General features: G+C 56.1%; 1 protein-coding gene across 2 annotated transcripts; it reads left to right on the top strand.

Annotated features, from left to right (window-relative positions):
* The first annotated feature begins 13,484 nt into the window (after window positions 1-13,484).
* On the top strand, window positions 13,485-16,643 carry NHLH2 (nescient helix-loop-helix 2). 2 transcript variants are annotated; one of them, XM_029081435.2, is made up of 2 exons: window positions 13,485-13,641; window positions 14,683-16,643. In XM_029081435.2, the coding sequence occupies exon 2, from the start codon at window positions 14,691-14,693 to the stop codon at window positions 15,108-15,110; it is 420 nt and encodes a 139-aa protein (XP_028937268.1). In that variant the 5' UTR covers window positions 13,485-13,641; window positions 14,683-14,690; the 3' UTR covers window positions 15,111-16,643. The 2 variants fall into 2 exon arrangements, with proteins under 2 accessions (XP_028937268.1, XP_028937269.1); XM_029081436.2 differs by lacking the exon at window positions 13,485-13,641 and adding an exon at window positions 13,888-13,997.
* The last annotated feature ends 172 nt before the right edge of the window (window positions 16,644-16,815 follow it).

Below are 16,815 nucleotides of genomic sequence, written 5' to 3'. Positions count from 1 at the left end.
CCGTTCGTGTAGAATACCGACAACGGCGGTAACTGCTGAGCGCGAACCCCGCGCCAAACACTGCGCTTAGCTTGAGGGGCCGGAGGTCCGAGATCATAGGGTAGGACGGGGTTCCCACTGCCATACGGGGCTCCTGGATCATTCGTGCATTCAACTGTATTTATTGAGCGCTTACCGTGTGCGGGAGCTCTGTACTAAGCGCTCGGGAGAGTCCGATAGAATAAGAAAAAGACACATTCCCTGCCCACAACGAGCCGACAGTCTAGAGCGGGGACGACGTGCCCATCCAAGCGCGTGCGTACGCAGCCTCGCCCACGCTCTGCAGAACGCTCCAGACGTTCATCGATTATTATCGGTGAATAAATGGAAGACACGGTCCCGGTAAGTTTAGAATCACCGGGCGGAGGAGGGAGAGAAAGGTTTCTGCCATTTTAATTCCTTTGTTAATGTCTTTATGAATGCAATTAGTCCTTCGTTCACGGTCCTTTGTTCCCGGACCCCGACTCTCCGTGGTTCATCCTGGGCCTCTGTCCCCAGAGACGGCTCTCGCTCAGCTGCGGGGCCGGGCCCCTGACAAACTCGATTTATGGACGGCAGGCCGCGGTTGACGCAGCTCCCGGGCAGTTGCTCCGATGCGGACGAGGGACCCGTTCCTCTCCAAACGAGGCTTCGCCGGTCCTCGGGAAAAGCCTGTTTGTTCGGGGATGCTTTGGAGAGAAAAAGAGACGGAGACGGAGAGACGGAGACGGAGAGACAGAGAGAGAGCTAACTGATGCCCCGTGAACTACTGCGGCTCAAGATCGCACGGTGAGAAGCAGCGTGGGCCAATGGAAAGAGCGATGGGCCTGGGCGTCAGAGGTCATGAGTTCAAATCCGTTGTTCTCGTCTGTCCGTCTCCCCCGATTAGACCGTAAGCCCGTCAAACGGCAGGGACCGTCTCTATCTGTTGCCGACTTGTTCATTCCAAGCGCTTAGTACAGTGCTCTGCACATAGTAAGCGCTCGATAAATACTATTGAATGAATGAATGAAAGAAATCCCGGCTCTGCCACTTGTCAGCTGTGTGACTGTGGGCAAGTCACTTCACTTCTCTGGGCCTCAGTTCCCTCATCTGTAAAATGGGGATTAAGACCGTGAGCCCCACGTGGGACAACCTGATTCCCCTGTGTCTACCCCAGCGCTTAGAACGGTGCTCTGCACATAGTAAGCGCTTAACAAATACCAACATTATTATTATTATTATTATTAATCCCCTCTCCGCCGCTCACCTGCTGGATGACCGTGGGCGAGTCACTTCACTTGTCTGTGCCCTGGTTATCTCATCTGGAGAGTGGGGATTCAATACCTGTTCTCCCTCCTATTTAGACGTGACTCGTTCTCTTGTATCTACCCCAGGGCTTGGCACCTAATAAGCGCTTAATAAATACCATTATTTTTATTATCATTAATGTGAATAGTACAGTACTCAATCACCTTGTCCCCTCCTACCTCACCTCACCACTCTCCTACTACGAGTCAGCCCTCGCGCTTCGCTCCTCTGGACCCAACCTTCTCCCCGGGCCTCCGTCTCGCCCGTCTCGCCGCCGACCCCCGGCCCACGTCCCGCCTCTGGCCTGGAACGCCCTCCCTCCTCAAATCCCACCGACCAGTATCCTCCCCTGGCTTCAGAGCCTTATCGAAAGCCCACCTCCTCCAAGAGGCCTTCCCTGACTGAGCCCTCCTTTCCTTTTCTCCCGCTCCCTTCCGCGTCGCCGTGACTCTCTTCCTTTATTCATCCCGGCTCCGCACCACTGAAGTCCGTATCTCTAATCTATTATTTATATTCACATCTGTCTCCCCTTCAGACTGTAAGCTTGTGTGGGCAGGGCCTATTGTTATATTGTACTCTCCCGAGCGATTAGTACAGTGCTCGGGCACCTAGTAAGCGCCCGGTAAATACCGTTGACTGGCCGACTGACAAAGATGTCACCTCTGCTTCAGCCGGGCAACCTCATACCACGTCGGCAAAGCCTTACGCTGCCTTCATCCCAGCAGGGCACCGATCCACGAGGTTGAAATGCCATAGCGTCGCCTCTACCCAACGGGGCACTGATTGCCCGTGTGACGAACACTGTACTGAACTCCAGATCCCGAAGATGGGAGCCCTGTCTTCTAGGGAACTTGCGAGACCTGGGGCGAGCCGCTTCGCTTCTCTGGGCCTCAGTTACCTCACCTGTAAAATGAGGATTGAGATTGGGAGCGCCACGTGGGACAGGGACCGCGTCCAACCCGGATGGCTTGTATCCACCCCAGCGCTTAGTACAGAGCCTGGCACACAGTAAACATTTAACAAATACCATAATCATTGTTCTAGGGGCTTACAGTGTGGTGGGGGAGACAGGCAGACCCAAATTATTTAATAACAGAGGGAACAGGAGCAACAGGTAGACGCAATCAATGAATCAATCAATCAGTCATCCAATCAGTGGTATTTATTTGAGCGCTTACTGTGTGCAGAGCACTCCGCTGACTACCAAGCCGCTAACGGTGGCCGTTTGGTTTGCGTGACTTGGGGTGGCGGGGATTAATCGGGGAAAGTTTCTTGAAAGAGGTGGGATTGTAGGAGGCTTTGAAGACAGAGAGAGATGCACGAGGGAGGACTTGCCGGGGGACAGAGAACTCCAGGCCAGGAATGGTGATTGAATGATTGGGAACGTGTCAACCAACTCTATTATACTGTACTCTCCCAAGCATTTAGTCCAGTGCTCCACAGAACGTGTCAACCGACGCTGTTCTATTGTACTCTCCCAACCATTTAGTCCAGTGCTCCACAGAACGTGTCAACCGACACTGTTATACTGTACTCTCCCAGCCATTTAGTACAGTACTCCTGGGAACGGGTCAACTGACGCTGTTCTATTGTACTCTCCCAAGCATTTAATAAGAATAATAATGTTGGTATTTGTTAAGCGCTTGCTTACTATGTGCCGAGCACTGTTCTAAGCGCTGGGGTAGACGCAGGGGAATCAGGTTGTCCGACGGGGGGCTCACAGTCTTAATCCCCATTTTACAGATGAGGTAACTGAGGCACCGAGAAGTTAAGTGACTTTTCCACAGTCACGCAGCTGACAAGTGGCCGAGCCGGAATTCGAACCCATGACCTCTGACTCCAAATAGTACAGTGCTCTACAGAACATGTCAACCGATGCTGTTATACTGTACTCCCGCAAGCATTTAGTACAGTGCTCCACCGAACGTGTCAGATGACGCCGTTATATCGTACTCTCGCCAGCATTTAGTACAGTGCTCCACAGAACGTGTCAACCGACGCTATTATATTGTACTCTCCCAAGCATTTAGTTTAGGGCTCCACACACAGAAAGCGTTCAGTACATATCATGACCAGTACCCTGCAAACAGTTGTCTGTCTTGTCTTACGCCCCGGACACGCAGCGACTCCACGGACACGTCTCTCCCGGGACGCCGCACCTTCACCTGCAAACGTTCTGGTCGCGTTGTATCCGTGGAGTTTCCCTGGTCAAAATCCAGAAGCGGTTGACCATTGCCTTCTTGAGTCTCCGCCCTCGACTCTCCCCCGGTGCAGCTGCTCAGCCCAGGTGCGTTTTGACTCGTGGCATTTGGCCTTCCACCCGCCGGCCACTGCCCGAGCCAGGAACGGGAGGGGGGGGGGGGGGGGGGCCTCGGCCCGCCTCTCCCTCCCGTAGCCGAGATCGGTAGAGGACTGGCAACTCTCCAGCTGCCGTCCTGAGAGGAGCTGCACACAGTCAGTGCTCAATAAATACGATCGATCGATCGCTAATGACGTGATGGAGGGGGTCAGAGGTCAGAGCAAGGCCCAGCGAGAGGATCTTGGGAGGAACGAAGGGAATAAACTGGGAACAAAAAGCCCGGAAGAGGAAGGGGGACCTTAGCCTTGATAAAGCGACACCGTGTCCACCTCGCGCACACGGAAAAGATTCTACCAGTAGCCAAGACAACGGTTTTGGGCTCCCACGGGCCTAGTGAAGGCCACGGGAGCACCGGGAAGGGGGGAGAGGGCCGTCTCCCGCTAGCCACGACCGAGCTACCCGTGTCAGAAAGGCACAAAATATGACTGACCGAATGACCTGCCCCCTGCCCCCAAGGAGCTTCCAGTCTAGTCAGGGAGACAGACGCTAAAATAAACTACAGACAGGGCTGAAGGCTCACTGTGAGTAGGGAATGTTTCTCTTTATTATTCCGTCGCACTCTCCCAAACGCTTGGTACGGTGCTCTTGTGGACGGGGATCGTCTCTCTTTCTTGCTCAGTTGTACTGTCCAAGCTCTCAGCTCTGCACACAGTAAGCGCTCAATAAATACGATCGAATGAATGAAGGCTCTGCACCCAGTAAGCAGTCGATAAATGCAATTGAGCGATAATAATAATAATTACGGTTATTGGTTAAGCGCTTACTATGTGCCAGGCATCGTTCTGAGCGCTGGGGTGGATGGAAGATAATCGGGTTGGACACAGTCCCTGCCCCACACAGCGTTTACGCTCTTAATCCCCATCTTCCCAACGAGGGAGCTGATGCAAGGAGAAGTTAAGTGACTGGCCCAAGGTCGCGCAGCGGATAAGTGACCGAGCGGGATTAGAACCCGTGACCTTCTGACTCCCGGGCCCGAGCTCTAGGCATTTGGCCCCGCTGCTAGGACCGGGACATGAGGGCGGTGAGGGTGGGGCGAGTAGCCAAATGCTTAGAGGGTACGGACCCAGGATCAGCAATCACCGGTGGAGTTGCCCAACGGAGGTCCGTAAGGCCGGGAACCGGAGCCGAGGAAAGCCCCAATCTCCCCTTTCCTCTCCCAGGAATTCGGGCTCAGAGAAACGAGCCCACGCTTCCCGTCTTCCGGCCAGGCGGCCCCGGCCTCCGACCCTCCGGGAGAGCTGGGCCCGGTGACGCGGGGCGGAAGATGGAAACACGGAAAGTACGTTGGAAGAGGGTTGATATTTTCTGCTCCTCTCGGGGACGGTCTGACGGCTCCGGGCGAAAGAATGTTTCTCTCCCAACTACTCTGGCACCCCGGTAACCATGGAGACCGTGACGATCGATTAGATGCCATCTGATCTCCACCTCATAAAAAAAACCAACCAGGCAGCAGATGGTAACCAGGGCCACTGGACCAGTCTCGAGAGAGAGAGCGGGGCGGGCGGGGGGGGGGGAGAGGGAGAGAAGGAGGGAGAGGAGGAGGAGGGAAGAAGGCTCGAAAAGGAGAGACAAGGAGCTGGAGGAAGGAGAAGAAAGAAAAACCGAGCCCCAACACACACAAACACACACTCAAACACGCTCCCGTATGTCCGGGAGGTGGGTCATAGACGCGCAGACGCCCTCGTCCCCACACCGAGCCCAGAATAATCCAGCTCTGGTCCTCCCTGGTGACAGAGACACGGCCGCAGACACCAAGCTGCCCAGGGAATTGTCAGGGTGCATTGTCAGACCCCGGTGAGGGTCCCCGGAGGGCAGAGGTCAGCGGGGCCCGGAGGTTTACCCCGTCGGAGGCGCGCGTCTCCCCGTGGAGGCCAGCTCCGTCTCCCAAATAGTCGGAATCGGGGGGAGCCTCTGGCTGCGGGCTTCTCTCGGAGGGGAGTTTGGCACGGCCCGTCTGGATGCCCCGTGGTGGAGGCAGCTGGAATCCAGCTGTTTTCGGAGCCCACGTGCCAGCTGGAAAATGGGCTGGGGGCCCTTGGCCAGGTTTTCCCCCCCGTGCCTTGGACTGCCCCATGATACCAGTGAGAAGCAGGGTGGGAGTCCAAAGCACCCCGGGGTCTAATCCCGGATCCTCCGCTCGTCTGCTGCGTGACCTTGGACAAATCACTTCCCTTCTCTGGGCCTCAGTGACCTCATCCGGAAAATGGGGATTAAGTCTGTGGGACTAGAGAAGCAGCGGGGCTCAGAGGAAAGAGACCGGGCTCGGGAGTCAGAGGTCATGGATTCGAATCCCGGCTCTGCCACTTGTCAGCTGGATGACTGTGGGCGAGTCATTTCACTTCTCTGGGCTTCGGTGACCTCATCTGGAAAATGGGGATTAGGACTGTGAGCCCCATGTGGGACAACTTGATGACCTTGTTTCCCCCCCCCCCAGCGCTTAGGACAGTGCTTGGCACAAAGTAAGCGCTTAACAAATACCATCATCATTATTATTATAATCTGATCAACTTGAATCTTCTCCAGTTCTCTTGAAGCTTAGAACAGTGTCTGACACACGGTCAGAGCTTAACAAATACCAATTAAAAAGAGCAAAACCTGAGGATGAAAGCTTCCAATCCAGGGCCTCAGAAGAGGAAGAGGCAGGTCTGTCGTCAATTCCCAGAGTCGATATTCTCGATAAACTACCTTCCGCTTCACGTGTTTCTACGGTTCGTCTGTCTCTAGCGTAGCGTGCGTTCGTCGCTGGTCCCTACGTAAGCCGCTCATCCTCTACCAAGCGATGGTATTTACTGAGCACTTACTATGTGCAGCACACTCTCCTAAGCGCCGGGGAGAGGACGATGCAACAGAATTTGCAGCCACGTTCCCTGCCCATAAGGACCTACGGTCTAGAGGAAGCAGCGAGGGAGAGGGTGGGAGAACTAGCCCAGCGCGACCTTGGCAAGGGGGTGATGATAGGCAGCGTGGCTCAGTGGGTAGAGCCCGGGCCTGGGAGTCAGAAGGTCATGGGTTCCGATCCCAGTTCCGCCACTTGTCTGCTGTGTGACCTTGGGCAAATCACTTCGCTTCTCCATGTATCAGTCCCCTAATCCGAAAAATGGAGATTCAGTACTTGTTTTCTCTCCTACTTAGACTGTGAGTCCCATGTGGGACCTGATTATCTCGTATCTACCTCAGTGCTTAATTCAGTGCTTAACAAATGTCATTATTATTATTGTTGTCGGTAATAATTCTTCTTATTGTTAATAATGATAATGGTCTAAATTTTTCGGGCTCCTCTGTCCCCCATCCCGCTGCCCCCCTTCATTTAGGCAAGGGAGAGGTTGGAGATGCCGTAGTAAGGCAGGGAGGACTCCACCAGCAGCAAGCTCACGGTTAAAAACAAAACCCAGGGCCTCGAGAGGCAGATGAGATCATGTTTCTTGGGAAATGGCTTCAGGAACAAGTAATATTGGTCCACAGATTCTCATTCATTCATTCATTCATTCATGTTTACCGGGCGCTTACCGTGTGCAGAGGACTGTACTAAAGTGCTCGGGAAAGTACAGTACAACAATAAACAGTGACGTTCCCTGCCCACGACGAGTTTCTAGTCTAGAGGCAGGGAGACAGGCATCAATACAGATAAATAAAATGCCAGATACGTAGGTAAGTGCTGTGAGGCTGGAAGGGGAGGAAGAGCAAAGGGAGCAAGTCGGGGCGACGCAGAAGGGAGTGGGAGAAAAGGAAAGGGGGGCTTAGTCAGGGAAGGCCTCTTGGAGGAGATGGGCCTTCAATAAAGCTTTGAGGAGGAGGAGAGATGGGATTAGGGGAGGGAGGACGTTCCAGGTCAGAGGCGGGACGTGGACCGGGGGTCGGTGGTGAGCCGGCCAAGATGAAGGCCCTGTGAGAAGGTTAGCGGCAGCAGAGCAGCAAAGTGTGCGGACTGGGTTGTGGAAGGAAAGGAGGGAGGTGAGGTAGAAGGAGGCAACGGGATGGACGGCTTTAAAGCCGATAGTGAGGAGTTTTTGTTTGATATGGAGCTGGTTGGGCAGCCACTGGAGTTTTTTGAGGACGAGGGGGTGACATGTCCTGAATATTTCCCCGGAAAAATGATCGGGGCAGCGGAGTCGAGTGAATCGGGAGAGGCAGGAGGCTGGGAGGTCGGCAAGGAGGCTGAGGCAGTAATCCAGGTGGGATGGGGTGAGCGAGCGTATTAATTTGGGAGCAGTTCGGATGGAGAGGAAAGTAGCGATGCTGTGGAGGTGGGGTGACAGGACCTAGTGACTGCATACGCGGGTTGAATGACGGAGAGGAGTCAGGGATAACGCCAAAGCCTTCAGTGAGGCTTTGAAGGTGGGGAGAGTCACTGTCGATCTGACATGAAGAGGAAGGAAGTTCTAGGCCAGAGGCAGGATTCATTCATTCGTTCATTTGTATTGATTGAGCGCTTACTGTGTGCAAAACACTGTACTAACTGCCTGGGAGAGTACAATGTAACAGCAGACAGACACATTCCTGCCCACAGTGAGCTGACAATCTAGAGGGGGAGACAGACATGAAGATAAATAAATACATAGATCAATAAATAAATTACAGATGTATGTACATATGTGCTGTGGGGCTGGGAGAGAGGATGAGTGAAGGAGCAAGTAAGAGCGGAGCGGGAAGGAGTGGGAGGGCTTAGTCAGGGAAGGCTTCTTGGAGGATGTGGCTGAGAGGTCGGCATCATGCTTCGCACGCAGTAAGGGCTCAATCAATACGACTGAATGAATGAACAAAAATGGCACTCTTCTGGGGACCTTCTGTGTGTCGAGTCTGGATTAAGCACTTTTTGTGGGAGTAAAGACCTCGATCACCACCTTCCATGTATAAGGTGCGGTACTGGGCTCCCACTATGTTCAGAGCACTATACTGGCCACCTGTTGTGTTCACAGTGCTGTACTGGGTGTTCACTGTGTGCAGAACACTTTACTGGGCACCTACTCTATGCAAAGTGCTGTAATAATAATAATAATGAAAATAATTCTGGTCTTCGTTAAGTGCTTACCAAGTGCCAGGCACTGTATGAATAATAATTATTATAACGGTATTAATTATTATTACTTCCAAGAGCTGGCGTGGATACAAGCGGATGGGGTTGGACACGGTCCCTGTCCCACCTGGGGCTGGCAGTCTCAATCCCCATTTTACAGATAAGGAAACTGAGACCCAGAGAAGTGAAGTAACTTGCCCAAGGCCACACAGCAGACAAGTGGCGGAGCAAGGATTAGAACCCACCACCGGGTAATCCCAGGCCCGGGCTCTACCCACTGCACCATGCTGCTTCCCATGCCTGGGCACCCACTGTGTGCTAAGCGCTATACCAGATGTTTATTGGGTGCAGAGCACTGTACTGGGAGCCTAATGGGTGCAGAGCGCTATCCTGGGCACCACGTTGTGCCCGGGCAGTGGGGTTTGAGAGTCTCCCTGTTTTCCTCCTGATCGCTGACGTTTCCGGACATATTCCCATTGCATTTCAAGAGCAAGTATGACACACCAGACTCTTTCATTGTTATCAGATATCCGTGTTTTTGAGGCGCCTAAATCTCACTCTTTCTCTTGGGAAAGAGCTGCTTTGATCCTGACCAAATATCTGCTGATGTTCAGAACTGTAGGAAACATTCGCCACTTTTCAGAGTAGCTGCACCTTTGGGCCCTATTACTCTCATCCAGACCGGGGCTTCGGGGGTTCGAAGGCCCGGGGGGCGGTGGGGGCCGCTGACCCTCCGAGATGTTCTGGGGTGAGGAGCGGGGCGGGGAGCAGCTGCCCCTTCCGCTGAGCCATCCTACAGGACAAAGAACCCCCCCCCGCCTCCCTCCTGGGGTCCCGAGACTCCTCCAGCGGACCCCCCCCAAACTCCCCAGACCTCTGACTTCCCCTCCACGCGGGGCCTGGAGAGGTTGGGATGGGGCAGGGATGGACCGGGAAGGGGAGAGGGTGGAGACGATCGATCGATCTTTCGATGGAATTATCATCGATCGATCATATCTCTTACCAAGTGCAGAGCAACGTACTATGTTCTTTTATGTACGTATCGGTAAACTTATTTATTTGCGTTGCTGTCTGACTCCTTCACACCCCAGACTGTAAGCCTATTGTGGGCAGGGAATGTCACCGTTTCTAGTTGTGTTTGATTTTCCCAAGTGCTTAGTACAATTCTGCGCACACAGTAAGCGCTCAATAAATATGATTGAATGAATGACTGAATGATGAGTTCCCTGCCCATAAAAGCTCTTACTGTGTACTGAGCACTGTTCAAAGTGTTTGGGTGGGTACAGTCCAACAGAGGTGGTAATAATGATAATAAAAGCGGTATTTGTGAAGTATTTACTATATGCCAAACACCGTACTAAGCTCCGGAGTAGATACAAGCCAGTCAGGTCTCACACGGAGCTCACATTCCAAGTAAGAGGGAGCACAGGTATCGAATCCCCATTTTGCCGATGAGGGAACGGAGGCACGGAGAAATGAAGTGACTTGCCCCAGGTCCCACAGCAGGGAAATGGCAGAGCCGGGATTAGAACCCAGGTCCTCTGACGCCCAGGCCCGGGCTCTTTCCACTGGGCCACGCTGCCCACAGCAAGCTTAGTCTAGAGAGGAAACCCCGTCTTCCCTCCTCCCACAGGTCCTGCTCAAAGTTGGAACCATCTGTTTGAAATGACGGCAGCAGAACTTACTGCTGGTATTTGTTAAGCGCTTACTATGTGCAGAGCACTGTTCTAAGCGCTGGGGGAGACACGAGGGAATCGGGCTGTCCCACATGGGGCTCACAGTCTTAATCTCCATTTTACAGATGAGGTAACTGAGGCCCAGAGAAGTTAAGTGACTCGCCCACAGTCACACAGCTGACGAGTGGCAGCCTCCCATGCCAACCTTGGGAATCACCCCCGATTCCCAGCCAGGGAGAGGATTGGGGGTTGATATCTCCCAGCTGGGGGGCCGCGGTCAGTGAATCAACCGGCGGTATTTATTGAGCGCTTTCTCTGGGCAGAGCACCGTGCTGAACCTTTGGGAGAATCCAATAGCTAGTAGACACCATCCCTGCCCTCAAGGAGTTTACATTCTACCGGGTGCCGAGACCAGGTAATAACGATAATAATAGCTGTGGTTTTTGTTAAGCGCTTACTATGTGCCGGGCACCGTACTGAGCGCTGGGAGGGGGATACAGGCCAATCGGGTCGGATGCAGTTCCTGTTCATTCATTCAGCTGCATTTATTGAGCGCTTCCTCTGTGCTGGACTAAGCGCTTGGGAGAGGACAATTCAACCACAGGCACATTCCCTACCCGCAACGAGCCCGGAGTCCACAGAGGGCTCACAGTCTTAATCCCCATTTTACAGATGAGGAGACTGAGGCACAGAGAAGCACGTATTTGATTGCAAATGTATTTATATTAATGTCTTTCTCCCCCTCTAGAACGTCGGCTCGTCGTGGGCAGGGAATGCGTCTGCTTATTGCGGTATTGTCCTCTCCCAAGCGCTGAGTGCAGGGCTCTGCACACGGTAAGCGTTCAATAAATAGGATTGATCGAATGAATTATTGTTGTTATCGTTATTATTATATTTGCTAAGCGCTTTCTGTGTGTCAAGCGCTATACTAAGCGCTGGGGTAGATCCAGGTTGTTCAGGTTAACACAGTCCCCGCACCACATGGGACTCACAGTCTTCCATTCGTTCATTCAGTCGTATTTACTGAGCGCTTACTGGGTGCCAAGCACTTACTAAGCGCTTCTTCCCCCGGAAAAGCCCCACCCCTTTCCAGCCCCGCCAGCAAAGTGAAAAGAATAAAGGGGTTTTTTAAAAGCAATAATAATGTTGGTATTCGTTAAGCGCTTACTATGCGCCGAGCACTGTTCTAAGCGCTGGACCTGGGACGTCCACACCGCCCATCGATCGTATTCATCGAGCGCTCGGAATAATGATAATAATTATTATTCATAATAACGGTATTCGTTAAGCGCCTACTATTTGCCGAGCCCTGTTTTTTATGGTGTCTGGTAAGCGCTTACGACGTGCCAAGCACTGTTCTAAGCGCTGGGGCAGGTACAGGGTCATCGGGTTGTCCCACGTGGGGCTCACGGGCTTCTGGGACGGATGAGGGAACTGAGGCCCAGAGAAGGTCACCCAGCAGACAAGTGGCGAACCCACGACGGAGCGCTCTCCGCTAAGCGCTCACTATGTGCCAAGCCCTGCTCTGCGGGAGGAGCCCTGTGCTAAGCGCTCGGGAGAGTACACTAGAACAGGGGCGATTTTCTGAGGATGACTTGGGGGTGCCCCCTTGTCCCTCCCCCCCGCGACCCCCCGGTCTTGCCAAAGGCGCTAAGGGCGAAAGATGCACTCGTTCCCAAAGAGCCCCCGTGGCACTCGTTAATAATAACGTGAGTATCTGTTAAGCGCTTACTCCGTGCAGAGCGCTGTTCTAAGCGCTGGGGGGAGGTCCAGGGGCATCGGCTTGTCCCACGTGAGGCTCACAGGTAATCCCCATTTATGGTATCTGTTAAGCGCTTACTACGTGCAGGGCGCTGTTCTAAGCGCTGGGGTGGTCAGACTGTCCCACGTGGGGCTCACATTTTTTAATCCTCATTTTTACAGATGAGGTAACTGAGGCACGGGGAAGGGAAGTGACTTGCCCAAGGTCACACAGCAGACAAGGGGCGGAGTCGGGATTAGAGCCCTGTCCATTCCAAGCGCTTAGTCCGGTGCTCCGCACATGGTAAGCGCTCACTAAACACTGCTGAATGAACGAACTCCCAAGCCCGGGCTCTTTCCGCTAAGCCACGCGGCTTCTCATTTTCCAGATGAGGCCCAGAGGAGGTGAAATGACTCGCCCACGGTCACCCAGCTGACGCGTGGCGGGGCCGGGATTGGAACCCATGACCTCCGGACTCCCCAGCCCGGCCTGTCGCCACTGAAGCCACAGTTTCGTGGGAGAACAAAAGCTTTTCCCAGGGGAAAAGACAGCGGATTCCAAGCTCTCCCTCCACCTCTTCCCCGGACGGAGGGACGGGCCGGATGGGTGGAGGGGGTCGGGGGGGTCGAGGCGGGTGGATTTGGGGGGGGTCTTTCGGGGGGGCGGGGGGGGGGAAGGCGGCTCAGATTTCCCGGCCGCTCCTCTTGGGCCGGTGTTCCCGGAGGATCCCGGGGTGGAGAGGGGTGACGTCGGGCTCCCTTCCAGATGGCTCCATTTCCGTGGCCCCGATTCAGGCCGAGCCCCGGGCCGAGCCGCGAATATTTGGGCTGCGAAGCCTCCCCCACCGTGGCAGATGTCAAGTCTAATTAAGCGAGTGGCGGCCGGGATTCTGGCCAATAGGATTTCCCATTAAATATCAATTTGAGGGGGAAAAATTTCATCTCTCCACGCCCCCCCCCGCCCCCCTTCCTCCGTCCTCCCTCCCGCGCCCCCCGCCCCCCGCCCAGCCTTTATCTCTTAGAGGATCTCCGAGCCGCAAAGGGGAGAGGGGAGGAAGAGCCAGACAGGTACACGGCCGGGCGTACACCTCCAGGCACACGCTCGGGCCGGGCCGGGCCGGGCCGGGCCGGGCCGGGCCGGGCCGGGCCACGCCACGCGAGGCCATCCCCGCCTCCGCCGCCCCTCCCGGAGTTGGGGGTGCGGGAGCCCGGCCGGAGGAAGGATGGCGGGGGGCTGGGGGAGACCCACCCTCCGCCCTCCCTGCGGCCTCTAGGTCGATGCCCGGGCCGGAGGGATTGCGGGGTGGAGCTCCTGGGTCCCCCGAGGCCCCGTCGCTCCCGCGCCCCCCTCCCCGGGGGGACCCCCGGCGCCCCCCCCAGGACCGGCCCGCTCGGATGGCGGCCGCGGGGCCGGCCGCCTGGCTGGGGTGATTCGGGGGGACCCTCCCCTCCCCCCCCGGAGGGGACCCCGTCGCCGTCCTCGACGCCCGACCGCCCCCCCTCGCCCCCTCGGGGGGCCGACGTAGGCGACCTCCCCGCCTCAGGTAAGCTGGGGGGAGGCTCGGGGGGCTGCGCGGAGGAGGGGGGACGACGACCCCGGATAACTTTCCCCCGGCCGGAGCGCCACGAGGGGGCGGGTGCTGCGAGGGGGGTGGGCGGGGGGGCGGGGGAGGGCTGCGCCCGGGGGGGCGCGTGTGCTCTGTCGCGACGACGGGGGGATGTCGGGGGTGTGCGGGCGGTGGGAGGGGGTGGGCGTCTTCGGGGGGCCAGGGTATGCGCCCCTTCTGACCCTCCTGCCTGGGCCCCCCCACCTCCGGTTGCTTCGGGCCGGGGGGCCAGCTCAGAGACCACCCCCAAAAAAGGCCCGGCCCGCGGAGAGAGGACACCCCCCCCTTTGGAGGTTTGAGCGGGGGGGGGTCTTTGGAAGAGGGGGGCACTGCCCCTTAGCCACCGGGGGAGAGGGGCGACGGGGGCGCGGTCCGGCGGTGTAGAGAGCCACGGGGCCCCCCCTGCCCGCATCCGGGGGCGACCCCTCTCTCTCTCCCTCTCCCTGTCCCGTCCTCTGGGAAGACGGAGCCCCCTCCTCTCCCGGGAGAAGCATCTGGGGGGAGGGGGAGCCTGAGTCGGGGGGGTCGGGGGGGGGGGTCCCGGCCGGTCCCGTCCCCCCCCAGAGCGGGCTACCCAAAGCGGGGGCGAGCGAGGACCGGCCCGGGGACGAAGAAGCAGGCCCGCCTCTCGGGGCCGGCCGTTATTCCCCCCCCCCCCCCCGACCCCGCGGATAATTCCGCATGCTGGGACCCGCCAAGCGCTCCCTCCGTGCCAAGCCCCTCTCCGAGCGCCGGGGGTAGATCGGGGGGTCCCACGTGGGGGTCCCCGACTCCAGCCCCGTTTGAGCCAGGAGACGGGGACGAGTCTCCGGGGGTGAGGGTCGCCCCTCCTTGGGCCTCGGCCCCCCCCCGGGTCCCCATCCCGGGGGGTCCGTCCCCCTCCCTCCAGGCCCAAGTGGGGAGCCAGGCGTCCAGGAGGTGGAGGAGGAGGGGGGTGGTCCTCGGGGGTGGACTGACGCCTCCCTCTTCTCTCGGCAGCCCCCAAAATGATGCTGAGCCCGGACCAGGCGGCCGACTCGGACCACCCCAGCTCGGCCCCTTCGGACCCGGAGTCCCTGGGCGGGACTGACCCCAAGGCGCCGGGCAGCGTGTCGGACCTGGAGCCGGTGGGCGAGGGGGACGGGGAGGCCGGGGGAGGGGGCGGTTGCGGGGGTCGCCCCGGGCTCTACCCGCACCCCCAGCAGCTGAGCCGGGAGGAGAAGCGTCGCCGCCGCCGGGCCACGGCCAAGTACCGCTCGGCCCACGCCACGCGGGAGCGCATCCGCGTGGAGGCCTTCAACCTGGCCTTCGCGGAGCTCAGAAAGCTCCTCCCCACCCTGCCCCCGGACAAAAAGCTCTCCAAGATCGAGATCCTGCGCCTTGCCATCTGCTACATCTCCTATCTCAACCATGTGCTAGACGTCTAGGGAGTGGGATGCGGCGGGGCGTGGGGATACCGACCAGGAGGAGATCCCCACGCCGAGGAAAAACACACACACACACACACACACACACGCACACGCACCATCTTGCAACGTTGGGACGAGGGGACCGCCTAGTCCGGACGAAGGGATCGTCATCATCACCATCATCATCGTGGCGTTTGTTAAGCGCTCACTACGTGCCGGGCCCTGGACTGAGCGTCGGGGTGGAGGACACGATCCCTGTCCCGCGTGGGGTTCCCAGTCTCTGGAGACGGGGCTCCCCTGTCTCCCTAAAGCAGTGGGAGCCCCCCCCCCCTCCCCACTTAGCCGTTCCTTCCTCCCCCAGAGGAAGATGCGCGGGGAGGTCGAGGCAGGCCGGGGCCTTCCAGATATCTAAGGCCGGGGGAGGGTACCCTAGAATCGATCCTTGGTTTTCGAGCCCCCGGGACGGGGGAGAGATAGGATCTCTTCTGGCTCGCGGGAAAATATTCCTTTCCCCGTGGAAAAATCGATAGTTCTTTCCCCGAGGAAAAAATCTCTATTTCTTTCCCCGTGGATTTCTCTCCTCCTGGAAAAAAAAAGAACCCTCGATTTCTTTCCCCGTGGAGGAAAAAAACGATATTTCTTTCCCCGCGGAAAAAACAACCCGATACGTCTTTGCCCGTGGGGGAAAAAAAAAACCCGATATTTCTTTCCCCGCGGGAAAAAAAACAACGACGATATCCCTTTGCCCGTGGGGAAAAAATCGGTATTTCTTTCCCCGTGGAAAAATCGACCGGGCGGGTCTGAGGGACGAGGTAAATCCCCGAATCTTTTGCAAGATTAAAAACAATAACGACAACAACGACACACACACACACACACACACACACAAAAAAAACACACAAAAAAACCCACCATCGTTTCGTAGCGGTAGAATTTGTCGGAGGGAGATTTCCCTGGGAGATGCGAAACCTCGCTCGAAAGGGAATCCATATTAAGACGAAACGTTTTTTTCAGGGTCTAGTGCGCCCTCTCCTATATCCAAAAACCATCCTACTTGTGACCTTAAACATTCGATCCCTGGGTGCGGTTCTTGGGGAAAAAAAAATAACTATTTTTGATTTATGTTCCAAGGAGTAGACTATTTTTTTCAAGACGTTTATTTTTCAGAGTGGTGGCGATTTTACTTTGGATACTTCGTGGCGACCTGTTTCGATAGTCGAGTGTTTACACTTTTTCCTGTGGAATAATTACGTACGTCTAAACTTTGAACAGTGTTTGTTGGGGTTTATTCCGTGATCTTTCTTTTGGCTCCGACCGTATTGCACTTATATAGCTCAACCTCCCTCTCCTCCCCGTTTCTAAACCTATTTTCTATATGGAGACGTTTGTTCCGGAGATTTTCCTTTGATTTTGTTTTGTCTCGTGGGTGAGGATTCGGCATCTTAGCACTTCACCGTTAGAGTTTGGGGAAATATTTGTTACCGAGCCGTAGTTACGCCTAGAAAGTCTTTGGCCAAGCGTTTCTGAAGAAAATTGCTTCGTTATTTGTGTGGGGGGGCGGGGGGGGGGGGTTGTGTGCTTGCGAGTGTGGGTTTGTGTGTGCGTGTGTGGGTGGGTGTGTGTAGGTGTGGGGGATTTCTTTCTTTTTTATTTATTTTAGGGAATTCGGTTCTCTTTTCCTACAAAGTGATTCCAGGACTCCTTCCCTTTGTGAACAACCAAA

This window comes from Ornithorhynchus anatinus, chromosome 16, assembly GCF_004115215.2.
Source record: "Ornithorhynchus anatinus isolate Pmale09 chromosome 16, mOrnAna1.pri.v4, whole genome shotgun sequence".
NCBI classification, from domain to species: Eukaryota; Metazoa; Chordata; class Mammalia; order Monotremata; family Ornithorhynchidae; genus Ornithorhynchus; species Ornithorhynchus anatinus.
The sequence above is the reverse complement of the archived record's forward strand: the minus strand, read 5'-3'. Positions and strand labels throughout refer to the sequence as shown.

Bases quoted from the DNA above. Each gene is read 5' to 3' on its own strand.
- NHLH2 (XM_029081435.2), top strand. From the start codon at position 14,691: ATGATGCTGAGCCCGGACCAGGCGGCCGACTCGGACCACCCCAGCTCG.